This window comes from Xenopus laevis, chromosome 5L, assembly GCF_017654675.1.
Source record: "Xenopus laevis strain J_2021 chromosome 5L, Xenopus_laevis_v10.1, whole genome shotgun sequence".
In the NCBI taxonomy this organism is placed as follows: domain Eukaryota; kingdom Metazoa; phylum Chordata; class Amphibia; order Anura; family Pipidae; genus Xenopus; species Xenopus laevis.
The window spans coordinates 166,381,961-166,403,079 of record NC_054379.1 but is presented as its reverse complement, the minus strand read 5'-3'; the positions used below and the strand labels follow the sequence as shown (position 1 = coordinate 166,403,079).

Sequence of the window (21,119 nt, the reverse complement as noted above, 5' to 3'; positions counted from 1 at the left end):
ATTTGTCCAAAGAATGTTTTTCCAGAACTGTGCGGCTTTTTTAGATTTTTTTTAGCAAAATCCAATGTAGCCTTTGTATTGTTGATGCTTATGAGTGGCTTGTACCTTGCAGTGCCCCCTCTGTATTTACTTTCATGCAGTCTTCTCTTTATGGTAGACTTGGATATGGAGACTCTACCTCCTGGAGACTGTTCTTCACTTGTTTGGCTCTTGTGAAGGGCTTTCTCTTCCCCATGGAAATGATTCTGAGATCATCCACCACTGTTGTCTTCCGTGGACGTCCAGGTCTTTTTGAGTTGCTGAGTTCACCGGTGATTTCTTTCTTTCTCACCATGTACCAAACTGTAGATTTTGCCTCTCCTAATATTGGAGCAATTTCTCGGATGGGTTTTTCCTGCTCTTGCAGCTTAAGGATGACTTGTTTTACCTGCATGGAGAGCACCTTCAACTGCAGCTGTTGTTTCAACTAAAATTCATTGTGGTAATGTACAGAACCAAAATTAGAAAAAAAAAGTCATCTGTCCAAAAATGTATGTATCTAACTGTATATATATATATATATATATATATATATATATATATATATATATATATATATAGAGGCGATGAGGCCTCCCCTTTCCTGGTACCAAGAGGTCTAGAACCTCAACAGGCTTTAGTTCTCCTTTAACCCTCCCTTCTTCCCTGTGTGGCAAAGTATCAGACAATCTCATGACTGAGCCAAACCACATCCCACAGTGTCCATATTGCAACACAAATAACTAGAGAGAGTGCAGTTTATGGGGAATCCATTGATTATGAATGTGAAAGCAATTCCTGCCCTATATACACATATATACATACACTGCACATACAGCTGTGAGACTGTTCTGATTCACAGACTAGAAGAGACGCCCAGAGCTACTGGCAGAAGGTAACTGTATAATTATTGTTTTATAGTTTATTCATCTTAAAAGGAATTATAAGCCTATATATATACACCCTACTTAAACACAGTTACACACTTCTTTACAGAGAATTTTAGTCTTCACCTCAGTCCCTGCCCCAGTGGAGCTTACAGTCTGATTCTTGAATAACAGGATATGAATCACACCATCCTCAGGCTTTGCCTTTAAAACATTTTATTTCAGCGGAATTTCACACACAAGCTTTCGGGGGAAAACCCCTTCCTCAGGTGCATTACACACAAAGTGAACCTCATGCTTTAAGTGCCCCTTTGACCTGTTATCCAGAATGCTCGGGACCTGGGGTTTTCCGGATAATGAATCTTTCTGTAATTCATATTTTTATACTTTAATCGACTAGAAAATTATGTAAACCTCAAATAAACCCAATAGGCTGGTTTTGCTTCCAATAAGGATTAATTATATCTTAGTTGGGATCAAGTATAAGCTGCTGTTTTATTATTACACAGAAAAAAGGAAATTATTTTTAAAAATTAGAATTATTTGGATAAAATGGAGTCTATGGGAGACAGCCATTCCGTAATTCAGAGCTTTTTGGATATGGGGTTTCTGGATAAGGGATCCTATACCTGTACATGTAAAGTGCCCATTAATCCTAATGGGAAAACCTTTTGTTGGGTGCGCTATTGTCTCCCCGCGTATGATTCCATTACAGTGTTCACAATCTCCACATCCAAAAGTGCCATTTTTAGGGGTGCCAATAATCCCATATTCCTATCTTTTCTTAGGACTTTTTTGGATACCATTTTTCCTTTTGTTCTCCCTGTTCTATATGAAAATAAAGGTGGAGTTTACCAATTTCTCTATCCGTTTGCAATAGTTTCCATTTTTTTAAAAAATTATTCGTTTTACAAAAGGTGTTAACCGGCCAAATGAAAGGATATGAAAGGAATTTTAGTTCATTTTGGTTTATCTTGTTTCTGTTCATTATTTAACAATTCCTTACATTTCCACACTTTTTATTTCTTGTTTTATTTGATTTCATTGGTTTACAAATAGCCTCTCTTTACACATTTAGTAATCATCGCATCTGCCTCCATTTCATAAGTACTATCTTTGCAAGTATTCCGTTTAACTCTGTTTAGCTGGCTCCGTGGAAGACCTTTAGATACACCTGGTGGATGACAACTTGATGATAATAATACAGTATTACAATCTGTGGGTTTATAGTGCATTGATGTTGTTAATACACTTTCCTCAATTCTCACTTTTAAGTCCAAATATGCAAGTTCTTCATCCGAATATTCATAGGTAAACTTAATAGTATCATGTATTTGGTTAATATCCTTAACCATACATTCAAATTGCTCAGTAGTCCCGTCTCATATCAGAAAGACGTCATTCACATAGCGCCAATAGTATAAAATATGGTTACTCCACTTACTGTTTAGAATCTGCCTACCGTATATACTCGAGTATAAGCCGTCCCAAGTATAAGTCGAGGTACCTAATTTTACCTCCAAAAACTGGGAAAGCTTATTGACTCGAGTATAAGCCGAGAGTGAGAAATGAAGCAGCTTCTGGTAAGTTTCAATCAAAAAATTGAGGGTTTCTGCTCCCATTGGAGGTGCCGGCGTCTCGTTTTCGGATGCCGGCGAATATTTTTGGAGACTATTCTTGGACGCCAGCGACTATTCTTGGACACCGGCGACTATTCTTAGGCGCCGGCGACTATTCTTAGATGCCGGCGACCGTTTTTGCGCTTGACCCGAGTATAAGCCGAGGTTTTCAGCATATACATGAAGGTATTGGCATATATGGGAGCCATATTAGCCATATAGCCATATTAGCTCCCATAGCGCACCCTACCTGTTGTACATAGTATTGCTCCAAAAACATGAAATAGAAATAGCAGTAGATCCATTAAGGCTCGGTTAAATGAACATAAAAGCAAAATAAGAAATTATACAGCAGAGCTGGAAGAAAGAAATAAACAGCAAGAAAAGAAAGGCAGAATCTCTGAATTATCAGTAGCCAAACGTTTTTTCACATTAAATAAAAAGGGGCACATTTACTAAGGGTCGAATATCGAGGGTTAATTAACCCTCGATATTCGACCCTCAAAGTAAAATCCTTTGACTTTGAATATCGAAGTAGAAGGATTTACCAGAAATTCTTCGATTGAACGATTAAATCCTTCAAATCGAACGATTCGAAGGATTTTAATCCATCAATCGAAGGATTTTCCTTCAATCAAAAAACCCTTAGAAAAGTAATGGGGAAGGTCCCCATAGGCTAACATTGTAGCTCGGTAGGTTTAAAGTGGCGAAGTAGGTAGTCAAAGTTTTTTTTAAAGAGACAGTACTTCGACTATCGAATGGTCGAATAGTCAAACGATTTTTAGTTTGAATCGTTCAAATTGAAGTCGAAGTCGTAGTCAGAGGTGGAAGTAGCCTATCTGATGGTCGAAGTACCCAAAAAAACCTACGAAATTCAAAGTTTTTTTACTTCGAATCCTTCACTCGAGCTTAGTAAATGTGCCCCACAGTGTCGCAGTTAAGATGGACAATATTAGAGCAAGTAAGTTCTGTCAGAGGAGGAAACATAAGGAAACAGTTACTAAGAAAAGAGGCAGTGTGGATAAAACGACTAGATTCTCTTATGCCGATGAGATTAAATGAAAATTTTAGTTTGCAATGTTTTTTATAACTGAATAATGTAAGACTTTGATATTGGATTGATTTGTATGATGTACTAACTGTATTAACTAGTTTTTCAATTAAGATGAGTTATTTATTTATGTATTACAGGTATTGAATTATGCACCTAAAATGAATTGAGACTGTATGACTATGGAATAAGGACTTTTTGTACTAAGATGTTAAGGGGTTAATGAAATTGGTGAATGGTCACATGATGTAAGGGGCACTTAAAGCATGAGGTTCACTTTGTGTGTAATGCACCTGAGGAAGGGGTTTTCCCCCAAAAGCTTGTGTGTGAAATTCCGCTGAAATAAAATGGAATTTTATTTCAGCGGAGGATGGTGTGATTCATATCCTGTTATTCAAGATAAGGAATTTGGCTGACTTGGAGGCACTTGGGAGTGGATGCACCCTGAAAAACGTAAGTGGTGTGCTGAAGAAAAATCGTATTTGGGCTTACAGTCTGAGGCCGCCACCCCATTCATACTCACTGTTTTACATTATACACAGTAACATATGTGGGAGAGTGAGCATAGGAGTAAAGCTTGTTTTGCCTTTATGTTCTACATAGTGTTGCTAAAGAGCCAGGAGGCTGCGTAATCCCCACAAAGAAGTACTGTGAGTACTGGGGTGACTAACATATGTGTTGTGTTACTGGTAGTCCTCGAGGGGCCCAGTTTAGTGAGGGAATTTATCAAATCTTTAAGGGCTCTTACTCACGAGCGGTTGTAGCTGCGCTCCCCTGCGTTCCGTTTTTCTGCGTTCAGCCGCAGGGGAGCGCAGGAATAGACGCATTAAGTTCTTTTCAATGGGGCTGTACTCACACAGGCGCATGTAGGCGACGAACGCAGGTTGAGACGCAACATGCTGCATTTTTCCTGCGTTCGGCGCCTACACGTGCCTGTATGAGTAAAGCCCCATTGGAAAAAATGAAATGCGTCTATTCCTGCGCTAAAGAGCCCTAAAGGTAGAGACCAGTGGGCAGAAATTGTTTGTAAAATGGAACAGGCAAACCTGTGTATCAATAAACTGCCTTAAAGGGGAACTATCATGAACATGAAAATGTAATATAAGCTTCAGTGTACTGGAGTAAGATCTTTTCTAAATCTAATTCATAAAAACTTCTGTTTTCATAAAAACAACTTTTGATTGACAGTTGGAGTTGGGGGGGCTCATTTTGCATAGAAGATGTATTCGGCTATGGACATACATGTGGATACTTGCCACTTTTTTGGGGCGGGCTGACCCACAGTTTTTTAAAAAAGTAAACCGATGCATAAATACGCTTGCGGTTTCAACTTTTGCCAATGGCATTCTTTGCTAGTGCATTTGTGCCACAAACAGCTAGCGGTGTGGACCGACCAAAAACGTGGCAAGTATCTGCATGTGTCTTCACTCTTTAAAATTCACTAGACTGACTGTCTCTCTACATGCAGGATTTGTGCCAGTTATTTTGTGTGATGGAATTGCCAGATTCAAACACTTTCCTGTGTGTTTCTTGGCCTGATCAGGTTCCCACTGAGCCACCAGGGATTCTTTGTTCTCATGTTGTTTGATTTTCCCCAGTGTGTATTATTGTAACTTTTCTGCTCTTTTCTCTGCCCCCCCCTCATTATCCTCAGAAGTTCCAATTAAGCAGGACTTTGACAAACCATCCTGTCTCATTTACCTCAACCTCCACCCCCTCAATCACCTGCTAATACCCCAGGCCTGTGATCATTTTCATTATAAATCACCCACAGTTACTTTAAGAATACATTGAAAACTATTTATACTGATCCAGAGAAAGCAAATTCCCCAGAATGTCAACTGCCTATTCAGTCTCACAAGGTAAAAATTCCTTTTTGACTCAAAAAGGCCAGTTTCATTGATCCCTGCGATTTCAAATTGACAGTCAGGTTGGTGTTTGGACCAACTGTATATCCAAAGGTCTGTTTCTGTCTGTTTGCCCTTGGATGCTTATCCTATTTCATCTCTTTTGTTTAACAGGTACAGAATGGGCAGAGGCTACATGAAGGTTTTCTGAACTTCTTGTAGATAATAAAGAAGAAAGGTAATTCAAGTCATAGTGGCACTATGCTTTTTTCCTCTTATTTATTGTCTGAAACGTGTGATTATATTATCGATGTACCCAGGGTGGCCCCATTTGATTACATAGCAAGCAGCATAAACAACTCTGAAAAATGGGGTTGATACCACAGTAGCAACACCAATTACCAATTGTCTAGTATTATTTTCTCAGCTATATAAAACTTATGTAACCCTTTTGACACCCCTTCTGTCAGTGTTATACTCCATGTGTGGCGCTTACCTGATGACACGGGACAAACCTGAGCCCCTCTGCAGTGGTATTGGGAGAGACTGGGTACCTGGTACTTACTAGCAAAGAGCCTCCACCTAGTGGAATCCGGGAATGCACCTATGGGTGACCCCACTAGGAATACAGTAATAACACACACACAGTATTGGTTAAACTAAATAACGGTTTATCTAAAATAAATGGAAAAAATAATACAGATAGCACTCCTAACCAGGTGGCAACTCACTAGCTGCTGTGTCACTTCCTGCTGCACTGAGATCACAGAACAGCTGGTTGCTAGGTAACAGCTTAAAGCATACAAACGCAGCCTCTATGCCTGATCTTACAGGGATAAGGGCAAGGGTTTTGCCCTACTTCCCTACACTTACTAAATTATACTTATCTGTCCATTAATATAAATATTCCTTGATAATATAATACTCAGTTTACGTGTCTATATTGTAAGATTGTACATATCGCTGCATATCCTTGCAGTGCTTTAGAAATAAAGTTATACATACATACTAATGCTATTCATGTAGGATTAATTATATTCCCAAACCTTTCCTTGATCCATGACTTTCTCCGCTGCTAATAAATCTCTCTGAATTAGTGCATGGAATTTGGCTTATTCCAGATAATACTGTAGGGACCCATAGGGTTAATATGCCCCTATGGCTTTAAATCCCTAAAATTCCTGATCTCCCTATTTGCTCTTCAGATGCCCATGTAGCTAGATGTAATTTACATATCCCAGTTATTGGCCAAGAGGTGTTGTGACCACTTCCTGTCACACTTTGGTATAGTGAGTGAGAAGGGGCAGATCTTTCTCTTTGGCTTCTGGGTGCTGATCCAGCTGGATGTTTCCAGAGAGCCTGGGTACAACAAGGCCCAGTAAAGCTTTATTCTCTGTTGTTTTCATAGTCTCCACTTCTCATCTTGTTAAAGCCAGGTGCTAACAATCTTGCCATCAAGACCCTGTATAAGCCAGTGCCTGTATCCCAGCTATTGCTGCATCATTAACTCTTGTTTGTGTTATAACCCCCTTTGTGCCCGAGTTCCTCATTTGCCATGTTCTTTGGTCCCAATTTGCCTTGTTCCTCAGTCCTGTTTGTCCCTTGTTCCTGCTACTCTGCCTTTATTCTGATCTCCTGGTTTTGACCCCTGGCCTGTTCCATGGACTTGTATTACCTACCGCCTGTCAAAGACCTCTCGCTTGCTTCAGCTTGCAGCCTACCCCCAACATCTGTCTTGTTATTCTGACTTATCGTCAGGTTATATTTTTCATCTTTATCATCTGTTTAAGTTCCTCATTAAATCTAATTCTGAGTGCATTATGTATTTCTGGTTCTTCTAGACACCAAACATGGAGACATCATGTTACCAAGCACTTAGGCTCATACTTGCCAGCCACTCACCTGCAGTCCAGCCTGACATTACATGACACTTATAATCTGCAAGAAGCAGAGCATTTTCACACCCACTAATTGTTACATGAATGGCAGTTTCTCCGATAACAAGACAAAATGTTTTCACACTTTCATAAGAATGCTTACTGTAATACATTAAAGGGAACTCCGGGTTCCAAACCAAAATTTGATAGAGACCCACATAACACAGAAACTCCTAATATACCCATCACAGTTACCCGTTTCTTCAAAAATTTTGAATAAATGGCATTTTCTATGCTGAAATCCAGCTGTTTAACAGTTCTTCTCTTTCTGCATCATTTGAAATCCTGGCAGGGAAGGAGGGACTAAACACTGATGTAACAAATTGTAACAACTTCTCCACACCTTACAGACAGCATACAGGAACTACATAACCCACAATGCATTGCACTGGGATGTTCCTTTCCTTACTGAAATCACGTGTGCAGGGAATTGTGGGGTTTGGAGGATACAGGCTGAGGACAGATGGCTGTTGATACAAAATAACAGTAGTCGGACAGCTCAGCAAAGTAGTTAGACAGTTTTAATTTTTATTATTTATGGTTTTTGAGTTATTTAGTTTTTATTCAGCAGCTCTCCAGTTTGTAATGTTAACAATCTGGTTGCTAGGGTCCAAATTACTCTAGCAACCATTTGAATAAGAAACTGGAGTATGAATAGGAGAGGCCTTAATAAAAAGATGAGTAATCAAAAGTAGCAATAACAATACATTTATAGCCTTACAGAGCATTTGTGGGGTCATTGACCCCAATTCGAAAGCTGGAAAGAGTCAGCAGAAGAAGGCAAATTCAAAAAACTATAAAACAATAAATACTTAAGACCAATTGAAAAGTTGCTTAGAATTGGCCATCCTGTAACATGCTAAAGTTAACTCAAATGTGATCCATGTCTTTAAAGGGAAGGTCTTCCAATGTCATTTTCAGAGACATTTTGCAAGTTTAGGAAGACAGCAGGAGCTTTGGGAGCTAAATAAAATATAATATAATTATATAAATATGTGGCTCAAGTCTTGGTGTAGGAAGGAAGGGGTTGGGTTCCTAGAGCACTTGACTGATTTTTCCTTGGGGTACAACCTATTCAATGACGGATTGCACCTCAATGGAAGGGTGTCCACTGTCCTAGGGGAAATAATGGCTAAAAGGTGGGAGAAGTGTTTAAATTAGGCGGGGGTGAGCTAGGGTATTATGGGAAAGCTAGGGTTGACAGAGTAGTGGGATTAGTAAGAGGTCATGGGGAGAAGTGAGGGGGACATACAGTTTACTAACTAAGGAGGTCCCTCTGTTAGGAGGAAAACAGATTAATACTCAGCAGCCCCCACTGTATGCTGGTTTAACGCCCTCTTGGTTACCCCCCTTGTGCCAAGGTTATACACCCTTACAATATACCAGGTCCTGAGTCCCCTTTGTTAAGTGAAAGGCTACTGGAAATTACCTCTCATGGCAGTGCCTCCACCTAATGGAATCCAGGAATGCACCTGTGAGTGGCCCCATTAGGAAAACAATACTGTTTGCAAAAAAACACATTCCTTTATATAAAATTAAAGGCAAAGTAATTATTCATTCACATCATAATTGTCACGGCCGGCACCCGATACCAGAACAAATGCCAAGCACCCTGGTCTCGGCTCGTCTTCAATAGTAGTGTGACCACCGTTGGGCTTCGGGAGGAGCCCTCAGCTTACTTGGGTGCCACCTGGACTTAACGAGGGGTGCAAGGCGAGATGTTCTGGCTGGCAAAGGGGCACGGCTGTTAGCAGAGTCTTTAGGCCGAAGGTCACGGTACAGAGGTCAAGGCAATCGGATGGTCAGACAGGCTGGATCGAGGCAGGCGGATATCAGAATCGTCAGGCAGGCAAGGGTCAAAACCGGGTATCAATCAGACAGATGGGATCAGGCAAGAGAGTGGTCAAAGTTCAGGCTGGGTCAATATTCAGAGTTCAGAGTAGTCAGTATACAAGCAGGGTCAAACACGGGTAATCAAACAAGAATCAAGGTCAGGATCAGCAAGCACAAGCACAGGAAGCACCAGGATATCAATCCTATCACGGGCAATCTACAATTACAAACTGTCCCTTTAAATATATTCAAAACTCACGCCATTGCGCGCTGACATCACACGTCAGCGCGCCTGCGCCTTTAAGACGCGGGCGGAAGCGGTGCGCGCGCCCTAGGTGCAGAAGATCCCTGCGGGCATCCCCGCTTGGAGTGCGGCGGGCGTCCCTGCCGAACTCCACAACCCCTACCGGGGTAAGTTATTACAATAATAATGACCCACTTTTACATTGGGAATATTTGCAGATCCATCCTGGCACCTCCTTGCCAGGCAAAGTCCCACACTCCACTCCTGGTGGACAAAGAGTCTCAGTCCCTTTTCTCCAAAGAGCTCTTTAGTTTCTCAGGTAGTGCTACCTGCCTAAATACCTCTCCCACTGGACAAATGTATTTTCTCCCAAGTGGCAGGCACATGAACAAAGCCTGTATCTGTACAGGAACACATGCTGGATCCTTTCTCTCTCTACCCTCCCCTGGGCACAACTAACCCGGGGGTTCACTCAAATGGGTAGGCTCATCCAGAGCCAAAACAGTACCCAGTACTCTCCATAGTGTGAGCACACAAAGTCCTCCTCTGCTGACTTACAGCTCCCAGCACTCTCCATAGTGCTAGCATACAAAAAGTTCATCCGAAGTCTCTAAACCTGCATGGTTAAGCTTACAGGATTTGGAGTACCCTGCCTCAGCATGCAGGGCTATCAAACTCATTTTAGCCCCTACATCTTAAAGCAGCTCATAATCACTCTATCCCTAGTGAAATAGAAATCAGCAATGGCAGGGTGAGCACATGGCTCTGCCTATATAAAATAGCGCAGTAGCGACAGCTTGTGAAACCCTCCGGTATCTGTCAGACACACTGCACAGGGACAAGGGCTCCTGCTCTTCCCTTCACTCTAACTTCAAGCTGTAGCTGGACAGGCAGGGGATTCCCAACATGTGGTTTCAGACCATAGGGGAATTAACCCTACGGATCCCTACATTGGCAAAATGGGAGAGTTTATTTATATAATTGGTATCACTGAGACCTGGTGGGTGGAGGAGTTTGTCTTTATGTAAAACCCGAATTAAAACCATGTTGTAAAGCAGTGCTGTCCAACTTCTGTGGTACAGAGGGCTGAAATATTGCAGAAACAACTCTATAAGGAAGGAACGAAAACACAAAATTTTAGACGTGTAAACTTTGCCAGTATAAGGGCATTTCTGTAATACATTAACTGGGGAAGTTTTTCCCAGGGGTAGACACAGGCAAGAAAGGGGAATGTCTTTAGAATGCTGCTTAATAAATATACATGTCAGTATATTCCCCTTCTAAGCAAGGAACGTAGTTCCAAAGGAAAACCTTTATAGTTTGATAGAAGTGTTGGTGAAAATTTGTGTAGGGACCCATAGGGTTAATGTGCCCCTATGGCTTTAAATCCCTACACTTTCTGATTTCCCTAGTTGCTGGGCAAAAGCCCATGTATCTAGTTTACTTTCACCTATCCCAGTTATTGGCCAAAAGGTGTAATGGCCACTTGCCACACTTTAATATAGTCTTTGGAAAGGGATGGTCTTCCTCTTTGGCTCCTGGTGTCCTAATCATCTGGATGTTTCCTCTGAACCTGGGTATACCAAGGCCCAGTAAAGCCCTTTTGCCCTAGAGTGACCAGTACCTCTAGAGAGTCAAGTCGGGGAGCATGGACCCTATGATCGAGGTTAGCTAGAGACAGGATTAGATCTGTTATAGACTCTCTAGGAGAGTAAGACAGTGAGGAAAGAAAGAAAGAACAGCTCTGTGCTCCATCATTTGAGGTATATCTGCCTGTAAGTCTGCCTTACTACTTGACTACATCCTAATTGACTACATCAGCTTGAGGAAGCGTTGCTGTATATCTGTCCAAGAAAAGCCCTTTTTAATAAAGGCCTTTTAAAGAAACTTTCCTGCTTGGTGCTATCTAATTGAAAATTGTACATCTGCAGGGGAGTCACATTCTCAGCTGTCTCATCCAACCTGTCCTAGCCTGCTGATGTTATACTGCATATGCCTCTTTGTTTGTTAGTAACCCTGTGGGTCAAATAAATTATCACATAGTTTTACTGCAAGAACCTCCTGGCATCCATTCTTTTACATTTTTATTGCACAGTAGCCTGTGGGAGTTATAGTTTCGCTACACTACACGTTTATTCTTCCACTTAGCGAAGGCCCTACCTTAAGTGTTAGAGTGACATGTAACCCATGCTGTAATCACTAGCTGGACATTAACCCCTGTTTGGTTTGTATAATCCAAAATAGTGTTACATTGGTAAGAAAAAAATTACTTTTAAGATATTCAATTTAGCTGGCTCTTTTATCAGGTTACCAGACAAGCTAAAATTGAGATGGAAAATGGTACTGCAGCAAGGAATAAATCAATCCAAAATTATTTTTTAAATACAGGTACGCTATTAGGGACACTTTCAGGAGTAATGAACTAAGTGGGGGGGGGTGCAGGTAGGGGGACTAGCTAGGGTAGTAGATAGGGCTTTTCTTATTGGGGGGGTTTGTTCTTAAGTACACAACAATAAAACACTTATATTTTAAATTTAGTTCAAGGGTTAAATATACTGTACATCTTCTTTAGGTATATATTATTAAGTTGACAAATGACATTTTGTACAATTTATGCCAAATTCTGTGCTCTACTAGGAAATCAATGGAGGAAGAGCAAACTAAGCAAATGAATAGAAACAATGAGGAAATTTCACAGAAGCTCCTTGACACAGGTCTGGACACTGGTTATTGGATTACCCTAATTACAGAAAAGATTGGTCTTCAGAGTTCTCAAGCATTACAATATTTGGATTATGACGATTATACAGAACTAGAAGTCAAAATCAAATTTGCCTCTGAGAAAATGGCTTTGCGGAAACTGTTTAACCTGCCAGACAGCAGCAATGACTTGACTGAAACCCTACAAATTCATTCGAAATCATTGAAAGCAAGAAATGAACATGCTGCTGAAATACTGAAGGAACTGAAACAGTTAAATGATGAAGGAAAGAGTAAAGATGATGAAATTGTCAGATGGAAAGAGAAGAAATTAAGGAAAGCCATGCAGATCCCTAATGAATATCAACCACCCACAGACAAAAAATTAGTTGATTTAATAAATTTCTTCCAGGGTCAAATCAACACAATAGAGGAATCATTTTTACAAAGAGAAAATCTGTCAGATGAAGACATCCTAAAACTGGCGTCAGGAGGATTAGCTCTTGAGGGGATCTATATAACTAATAACAGGAATGATTTGCTTCAGAAACATGAGAAATTAATTTGTGTTCCCCATGGTTTCAAGATATTTGGACCAGAACAGGGAAAGTTTCTATGGCAAAGGGAATTTACATCCATTGATAAAGAAAAGGATTTTCAAATGTCAGTTGAGAAACTTGGATTAAGTCTTAGTTGTTGTATCACAGGTGGCTTTTTGGATCTTGGTATTGAAAACCACCCAAACTGTAGTGATTCTAAAACAGCAAGTGACACATTTGATGAGCAGACTTACATTTCTGCAACTAAATTTAACTGCATTCCTCTAGCTTCCTGTTATTTTACAAAGGACCAAATCAGGCTTTCCGAAGCTGCTTTACAATGTTTAAAAGAAATTGAGAATAAAATTGAAGATCCTAACACAGATAACGAAACAATAACAAATGAATGTCAATATTTTTATAAACGATTTGGGTCACATGTCAACTTGGGCCCTATACATTTTGGAGGAATTTTCTGGTGGAAAGCATCAAGCAAGAGATTGAAGGTTGACCAGTTGCATGAAGCCAAGAAAACAATATCTAAAGTGCTTGATGGCTTTATGGCAGCTACTTACTATGGGCGGGGAGCAAACTTGGATGTTATAAGCTCAAAACCCCCACTTTACATTGATGATTCAAATATTTCAAAAAACATTTCTGTTTTGGTGATGAAAACTGGAGGTCCTCCAATAAAAGATTCTCCACAACAATGGAAGGCAGGTCTTCTAAACAATAGTAAAACATGGAGTATTATTGACCGAGGTTTCCAGCTGATGCCCATATGGGAAGTCATTCTGTGTAATCACAGAGATGAATTTAATAATAGTCTGAAGATTGCAACATGTCTTGCTAATTCATACAAATTGCTGACTAATCTCCCCATAGAAACATTTTATGGAAAATATCTATGGTATGACATGGATAAAATAAAAAATACTTTGCAGGGAATGAAGTCATTTAAAGTTGAAAATGCTAAAGAACACTTGATGGCTCTTCTTGACCATAAACATGCAATAAACCAAGCCACAAATAACTCTCATTCTTGGGTAGACCTATGCCTAGATGATAGAGACTTTCAGGACTTCCTGACAAAAGTTGCTGAAAAATACAAATCTTCCCCTGAAAATGATATGATAAAATTGCTACTTTGTGCAATTCTTGAGCCTGAAATTTATTCATCTAAAGATTTTACAAAGAAGTCATTTATATTAAAATGGATTCATGATTCAAAGATAAAAGAATATCAAGATATTTCCATTTCTGCATATACACAGTTTACTGACAAAGTGCACGAATCAAAGGAAGATATTCGTAGGGTGCTCAGTCATCATCATCCAAATGAAGAAGAGACTCACAAGGCAAAAGTAAAAGCAACAATACAAATTACTCGTGCATTGTGTTCATTGCTGAAATCCAAGAGAATCGTCAATGAATTTGATGCAGAACTTCTATTTCTTTGTACGGCTAACAAATCAGGATTTTCTCTACAGAATTATGCATTTCAAGGTATTTTGGTATTGAAAGATATTGAACATCTGGATGACAATATTTATATAGCCTATCATCGTAAATACACAAAACTAAGAAAGGAAAGTAAACAGAAATCCCAGGCCTATGTATTGCTTGCTGGTTTGACCATTGTAGGAAACCGTGATCAGCCATCAACGGAAGACAAAATACAACGTCTTAATTTCATGGTTAAATTCCTGGGCAATTCAATTTCTGTTACTGTAAAAAAAATTCTGAAAAAAAATTCTGAAAATTCAGATTCCATTAGTCTGGAAAATGACCTTCAAGCATTCATTTCATCACAAAACAAAATAAATGATGCAGAATTAAATGTCGTTTCTCAGGAACTGGAACGTATTAGTCAAAATAAAAGAAATCATGAAATTTTTGCCTCAGAAATCAAAGTCCAGAACACAAATGTAGATTTCCAGAATTTACTTAAACAAATTGATCTTGAATGTTACTATTCAAAAAAACTGAAGATTTCTGACTTCCATATCATATGTAATATTGCTCATAAGTCTCCAGCATTCCAATTTTTGCAAAAACTGCTAAGTTTTGATTACCGGGCAAGATATTTAAAACACAGTTATGACAATACATCTGGTAAGTTCAGCACTGGGCCATGCACCCAAGAGAATGTAACAGAGAGACCCACCACTGAGAATCTTACTGACTCAGGCATGAATAGTTTTGATAGTTTTTTTACACTCACAGAAGTACAGTGTAACAAACTGAATACAAATGCACAGACTATCAACCCCATGGATCTCCAGATGGCAATTTTACACTGTGCTGATGATTTAACCAGACAATACATCTACAAAAAACTTTCATTTTGTCAATTTGCCCTTCCCCTCTTGGTGCCTGATCCTAATACTGGGAATATAGAATTTCCACTCTGGGCATTCTGTGATGTACAAAAGAAATGGCAGAACAAACCTCAATGTGAAAGTAAGATACCAAAATCTAGCCAGAGATATGTAAATGATGCTCAAATTCCAATTGTAGGTTTCTTACGGTTTGGTGACTCTTGCACCTCAAAATCCCAACTTATTAATTCTTTGATGAGTAAGCGAAAACATGACATCTTTTATCATCGACACTGTGAAGGCAGCACAAAAAAATCAATACTAATGAAAGGTATTGCAGAGATTGCCTGGTATTGTCCAGGGGGTAGGGATGATGACTTGTTTGATGACTGCATCGCTTTTACAAATCTCCATGGGGATCTACGAGAGCATGATAAGCAAGTCAACTTCTTACTGGACATTGCCTCAGTCATTGTCATACTTTTAACAGAGGCTGACTTGAAAGATACAAAGAGCAGAGAATTTCTACTAAAGTTCTATCAATGTCCTAAATCTTTAATATTTTTGTTTACTGACAAAGAACATATCTTGCCAGGTGCTGGTAATAAAGTGAAAATTGGCACAAAGAATAAAAACGAGGCAGAATTACTTCAAGAACTAAAAACAATAATTGCAAGCAGGATAGGGAATACAGAGAGGCCTTGTTCTCTTGATGACTGTGTAGGCCTTGCACAAGACTATGGTATCACTGTTGATGTAAAAAGCCAAATATGTAAATCTACAAAGGAACAAGCTCAGACTCTAATGTCTTTGCTACAAGAAAAAAAAGCTGTAGAAATTAAGAAGGAGTTTCTTCCATTACAAGGGGATCTGTGGCACAAATGGTGTCAGAAAGACAAAGAACTCAATCGTCTCAAGGGAAACAGCAATCAAAGCATTGAGCAACAACGCAGTAACATTGAGTCAGAGAAGAGTCAACTCAGACAGAATCAGCTAGACAGAGCCTTTCCACTCAATGTATTTATGATGTGTTTTTTAAAAATATTACAGTCACACTCAGATTTCTCAAAAATGTACTTTCTGCAGTGGCTTAAAATAAATTTAGACAAATTAACTGTGGAAGTTCTCCCACAACTAAACCAAAGATTTCATGACTTGTGGTCAGATATTCAAAGAGCAAATGAAGAAGAGAAAGATAAAAAATCTGTAGAAGTTATGCAAAAGGAATTAAACTGTCTATCAGATGAGATTAATGATTCAATGTTTGGACTTGAACACATCCTTAGGGAAGTGGGACAGATCTATGAGGCTTTAGTAACATATTCTAAAGATGATAATGGTTTTGATTTGTTACCTGAAATTGGCGCCAATCTCATGGTCTCTGGGTACCCAATAGAACTGATGGATGGGGATTCTGCACATGTGCCTCTGAGATGGATAGGAGCTGTTTTAGATAAACTGGTAGAAATACTTGGAGATAAGAAACTTTTTGTTCTCTCTGTTCTTGGAATACAAAGTTCTGGGAAATCGACTCTGCTTAATGCCATGTTTGGCCTGGAATTTGCAGTAAGTGCAGGCAGATGCACTCGGGGGGCATTTATGCAGCTTGTGAAGGTTGATGAGCAACTAAATAAAGAAACAAACTTTGACTTTGTGCTTATAATAGATACTGAAGGTTTAAGAGCCATGGAACTGTCCAATGAAATAACTTTAAACCATGACAATGAACTGGCTGCTTTTGTAATTGGCTTGGGCAACATCACACTGATTAACATCTATGGGGAAAATCCATCGGAAATGCAAGACATTCTACAGATAGCTGTTCAGGCATTCCTGAGAATGAAAATAGTAAATCTCAAACCAGGATGCCTATTTGTTCATCAGAATGTTGGGGAAATCACAGCAGCTGAGAAAAATATGAAGGGACAAAGGCGACTTCAGGAAAACCTGGATGAAATGACAAGAATTGCAGCAGAACAAGAACATTCAGACATTACTTGCTTTAATGATGTGATCAAATTTAATGTAAACACTCATATTCACTACTTTGCTCATCTCTGGGAAGGTGACCCTCCAATGGCTCCCCCCAATCCAAGCTACAGTCAGAATGTGCAGTCTCTAAAGAAAATTATACTGGATACTGGAAAGTTACAAGGCCATATTTTAACTATTTCAGATTTTAAGACAAGTGTAACTGACTTGTGGAATGCTCTTCTGAATGAGAATTTTGTTTTCAGCTTCAAGAACTCTCTTGAGATTGCAGCCTACAACAAGCTAGAAATGAGATACAACAAGTGGACATGGGACATGAGAGAACATGTGCTTAATCTACAGAACAAACTCAAAAACCAAATTCTTAACAGTGAAATACACGACATAGACAAAGTTTTTCTTCATGGGAAACTTGAAGAGAAATATTCCCAAGTTATCGAGGACCTGAATGTTTTTTTCAGTGATGAGAAAGATGGCAAAATATTGATCCAGTGGAGAGCAAAAACTGAGATCAGGCTGGAAGGTGTTAGAAATGATCTTATCGATGAGGTAAAGAAAAATCTGGATGAGCAGATACACATAAAAAATAGTAGAAAAAAAACTGACCAAATGAAAGAACAATATGAAATTCAGCTATTAAATAAAAGCAGAGATTTGGCTTTATGTCTGAAGGAGCAAGTCTCAAATGAAGTTGAGGTAGAAGCAAGTTTTAATAAATTGTGGAGTGACTGGATTGAAAAAGTGAAGGAATCCAGGCCCAAACTGGAACTACCTGAGATTACTGTGGATATGGACAATATCCTGCTAGAGTATTTTAAAAAAGAGACAGATCTGATCAACAAGATGAGGAGTTCTTCTGAATGGACTAATTTCTATGTAGGGTTTTCCAAATATATTCAGACAAAAGAAAAGTGGTATGAAATAGGTTCTGAAAAATGCAACAAAACCGAAAAAATGGAAATAAAACAGGAAACAGAAAAACTAAGATACATAATTAATAGTTATATTGATAAGAAGGAGAGGGATAATATGGACTATCAGCGCAGCTACTTTCATGAAATCCTGCACATCATAGAGAAAGAACTGAGCACCGGACTAAACCCAATGTTCAGGTTCAGGAAGGAATTCACATTGTTTGTTTCCCTGTATTTATTGAAAGAGGCAGCAACAAGATTTTCACACATTTCTACTGAATTTAGAAAACAAAATGACCCAGTTAACCATTTTGAAACAAAAAAGAATCATTTCTTAAAAATCTTTAAAAATTCTTTTGCAGAAAAGACATCGATTGCCTCACTGGCTGAAATCTTAAGTGATAAACTGACTGATTCTATAAAGGAACAAGTATTTGCCCAGGCAGCTATTGACTTAGTCAGTGAAATGAAATCCAACCACCCGGCTCTTAATGGGAACAGATCTAAATTAGAGCTTCACCTCTTGAAATCTCTGGCTGAAAAGGAAGATTTCCAAACATACATTCAGTATATTGATCATCCCAAAATGGCTTTTACTGAGTATTTGCAGGAATGTGTTACTGAATATGGTAAAAGTGATAAATCAAAGGTTTTTAACATTTTAATAAGTAACCTTGATAAATACAAAAGAATTTTACTAGAAACAATTAAGAAATCCAATATTGCTGTTGAGGAATCCGCTCATTCTTTTGAGGAATGTATAAATTCTGTTGAGGAATCCAATGACACTAATATTGATTCATGGGTCGGTACATTCTGTCAAGAGCTCGAAGGAAACCTTAATATTTCACAAAATGACTTTAAAAGTCTTCAGTACCAGAACATAACAGATGTAGATTTCCTACAAAAAGCAGTTACTATGGCCCTAGAAAGTGGAACGGAAAACCTAAAAGAAGAATTTGCTGATTTCTGCATGAGAAACTTCAGGACACAGCCCCATGAAATATTATTTGAGCAGTTTAATGCATGTTGGCATCAGTGCCCTTTTTGTAAAGCTGTTTGTACTAACACTATAGCTGGGCATGATGGAGACCACAGTGTCCCATTTCACCGCACTCAGGCAGTAAACGGTTGTCGTTATCGTGGTACAGATCAGTTTGTCACAGACTTCTGCACCACTCAGGTTGCAAGTGATAAGAAATTTTACCGGGATGCCACCTCTAATGACCTCTTTCCATTCAACAATTACAAAGCAGCAGGACCCCCATATTCTGATTGGTCTATTACACCAGATAAATCAGAGCAATGTTACTGGAAATGGTTTGTGTGTCGATTCAAGGAAGATCTAGAAACTCATTACAAATATAAGTTTTATGACAGGGGGGCCATCCCTAATCAATGGAATAACTATAGCAAGGATGATGCCATTGCTGAACTGAAAATCTAATACAATATTTAAAGGAGATGCGTCATTGCACTTTTTGTCTTTTAAAATGATAATGTGATACATCTTTAAGGGATTGTATACCTTTAAATTAACTTTAATAGTTGCAGTTGTTGGGAATTTGCATGGAGCCTTTATATTTGTTTTTTGTTCTTCAGACTTTTTTCAGAAATAAAGGAAGGAAAAGGAACTCCAGCAGAGTAACTGCAAATTAACTTTTATTCTTAAGTCATGGCAAACACAACATGTCTTGGGTACAACACCATTTATCAAGTGAATACAGGACCATTAACAAGTGCACCTATTTAAGGCTCATGTGAACTTTGACCTATACAACTCAATGCAGTCTGGGTAATCCATTTAAAGGGAAATACACTCCTTACATCAGAAGTGCCCATACTTTACTAATGTGAGGTCTACTTTTAGTCATGATTTCCCATTATGATCTACATCCATAAAAGCTTTACCATTCTGCTCCATTACTTAAATATTGATTTATACCTTTGATATAAATGATTTATGAGAAAATGAATATTTAACAAATTACTATTTATTATGTAACCATAACATAATAAATATCTGAATTAAAATAATTAAACAGGAGGGTGATTTAGACAAGCTGATTGTTGACAGTGTCTTGAGATCTACTGATCCCCAGCTAAAGGTCTACTGGTAGATCCCGATCTAACTTTTGGGCACCTCTGCCTTACATATTCAAAAGTATTGGTGTGTATAGAAGGTCTATTACAGCCTATCTATAGCAATAAAAAACAACATATACTATATTAACACATTGGTTAGTAACAGCAACCATGCTCAAGCAGTAATACTGGGCACCAATAACGAAAAAAATGGAAACATTTAAAAAATTGAAAAATTGAAAATCAAAACAAATGTCCATTTTTTGCCCGTGTATGTCCATTTTTTGTGTAAGTCCAAGATATTTGTGAATCTAAGTGTCCAATTTTGTAAAAAAGGTGAATAAAAAGTCTCACTTTAGACAGGCCACTGCATACCCAAGCCTGACCTTTTTAATGATGGAAAAACTGCACTAAGTGCCTATCCCAGGTAAAGATAACATACACGGGCAATAAATGGACGTTTGTTTTGATTTTCTATTTTTAATTTTATTAATTACGTTTTTTTCGTTATCGGTGCCCATTATTACTGCTTGAGCACGGTTGCTGTTACTAACTAATGTGTTAATATAGTATACATTGTTTTTTATTGCTATGGATAGGCTGTAATAGACCTTCTATACACACCAATGCTTTTGAATATGTAAGAAGTGTATTCCCCTTTAAATGGATTACCCAGACTGCATTGAGTTGTATAGGTCAAAGTTCACAGCCTTAAATAGGTGCACTTGTTAATAGTCCTGTATTCACTTGATAAAGGATATTGTACCCGAAACATGTCGTGTTTGCCACCACTTAGAATAAAAGTTAATTTGCAGTAACTCTGCTGGAGTTCCTTTTCCTTCCTTTATTTCTAAATTTGTACTGACCATCACCCACCTTCTTCTATTTGGACTACAGACTTTTTGGATTACAGACTTTTTTCAATTACTTTCCTTTTTTTTACCATTTTTCCAAAACTGAAGTCCAAATTTCGTGTTCCTGTCTCTCGTGTATTAGTCTGGCAGCTCAGTGATCCAGGTGCAGAATCTGAACTATTACAATTTACTACATTAATTGCTAGGTTTTTCTGCAGCATTTATTGAAATATTAGCAACTATTGTATCAAATCTAACAGCTGCCTTTAATAAAACAT

General features: G+C 38.6%; 1 protein-coding gene across 1 annotated transcript; it reads left to right on the top strand.

Moving 5' to 3' along the window:
- Window positions 1-801: 801 nt before the first annotated feature.
- Window positions 802-19,498, top strand: LOC121393868 (interferon-induced very large GTPase 1-like). The gene is made up of 3 exons (XM_041563628.1): window positions 802-913; window positions 5,597-5,660; window positions 12,074-19,498. Exon 3 carries the CDS (start codon window positions 12,081-12,083, stop codon window positions 19,347-19,349), a length of 7,269 nt encoding a protein of 2,422 aa, XP_041419562.1. The 5' UTR covers window positions 802-913; window positions 5,597-5,660; window positions 12,074-12,080; the 3' UTR covers window positions 19,350-19,498.
- The last annotated feature ends 1,621 nt before the right edge of the window (window positions 19,499-21,119 follow it).

Coding starts and splice junctions, on each gene's coding strand:
- LOC121393868 (XM_041563628.1), top strand. CDS start 12,081: ATGGAGGAAGAGCAAACTAAGCAAATGAATAGAAACAATGAGGAAATT.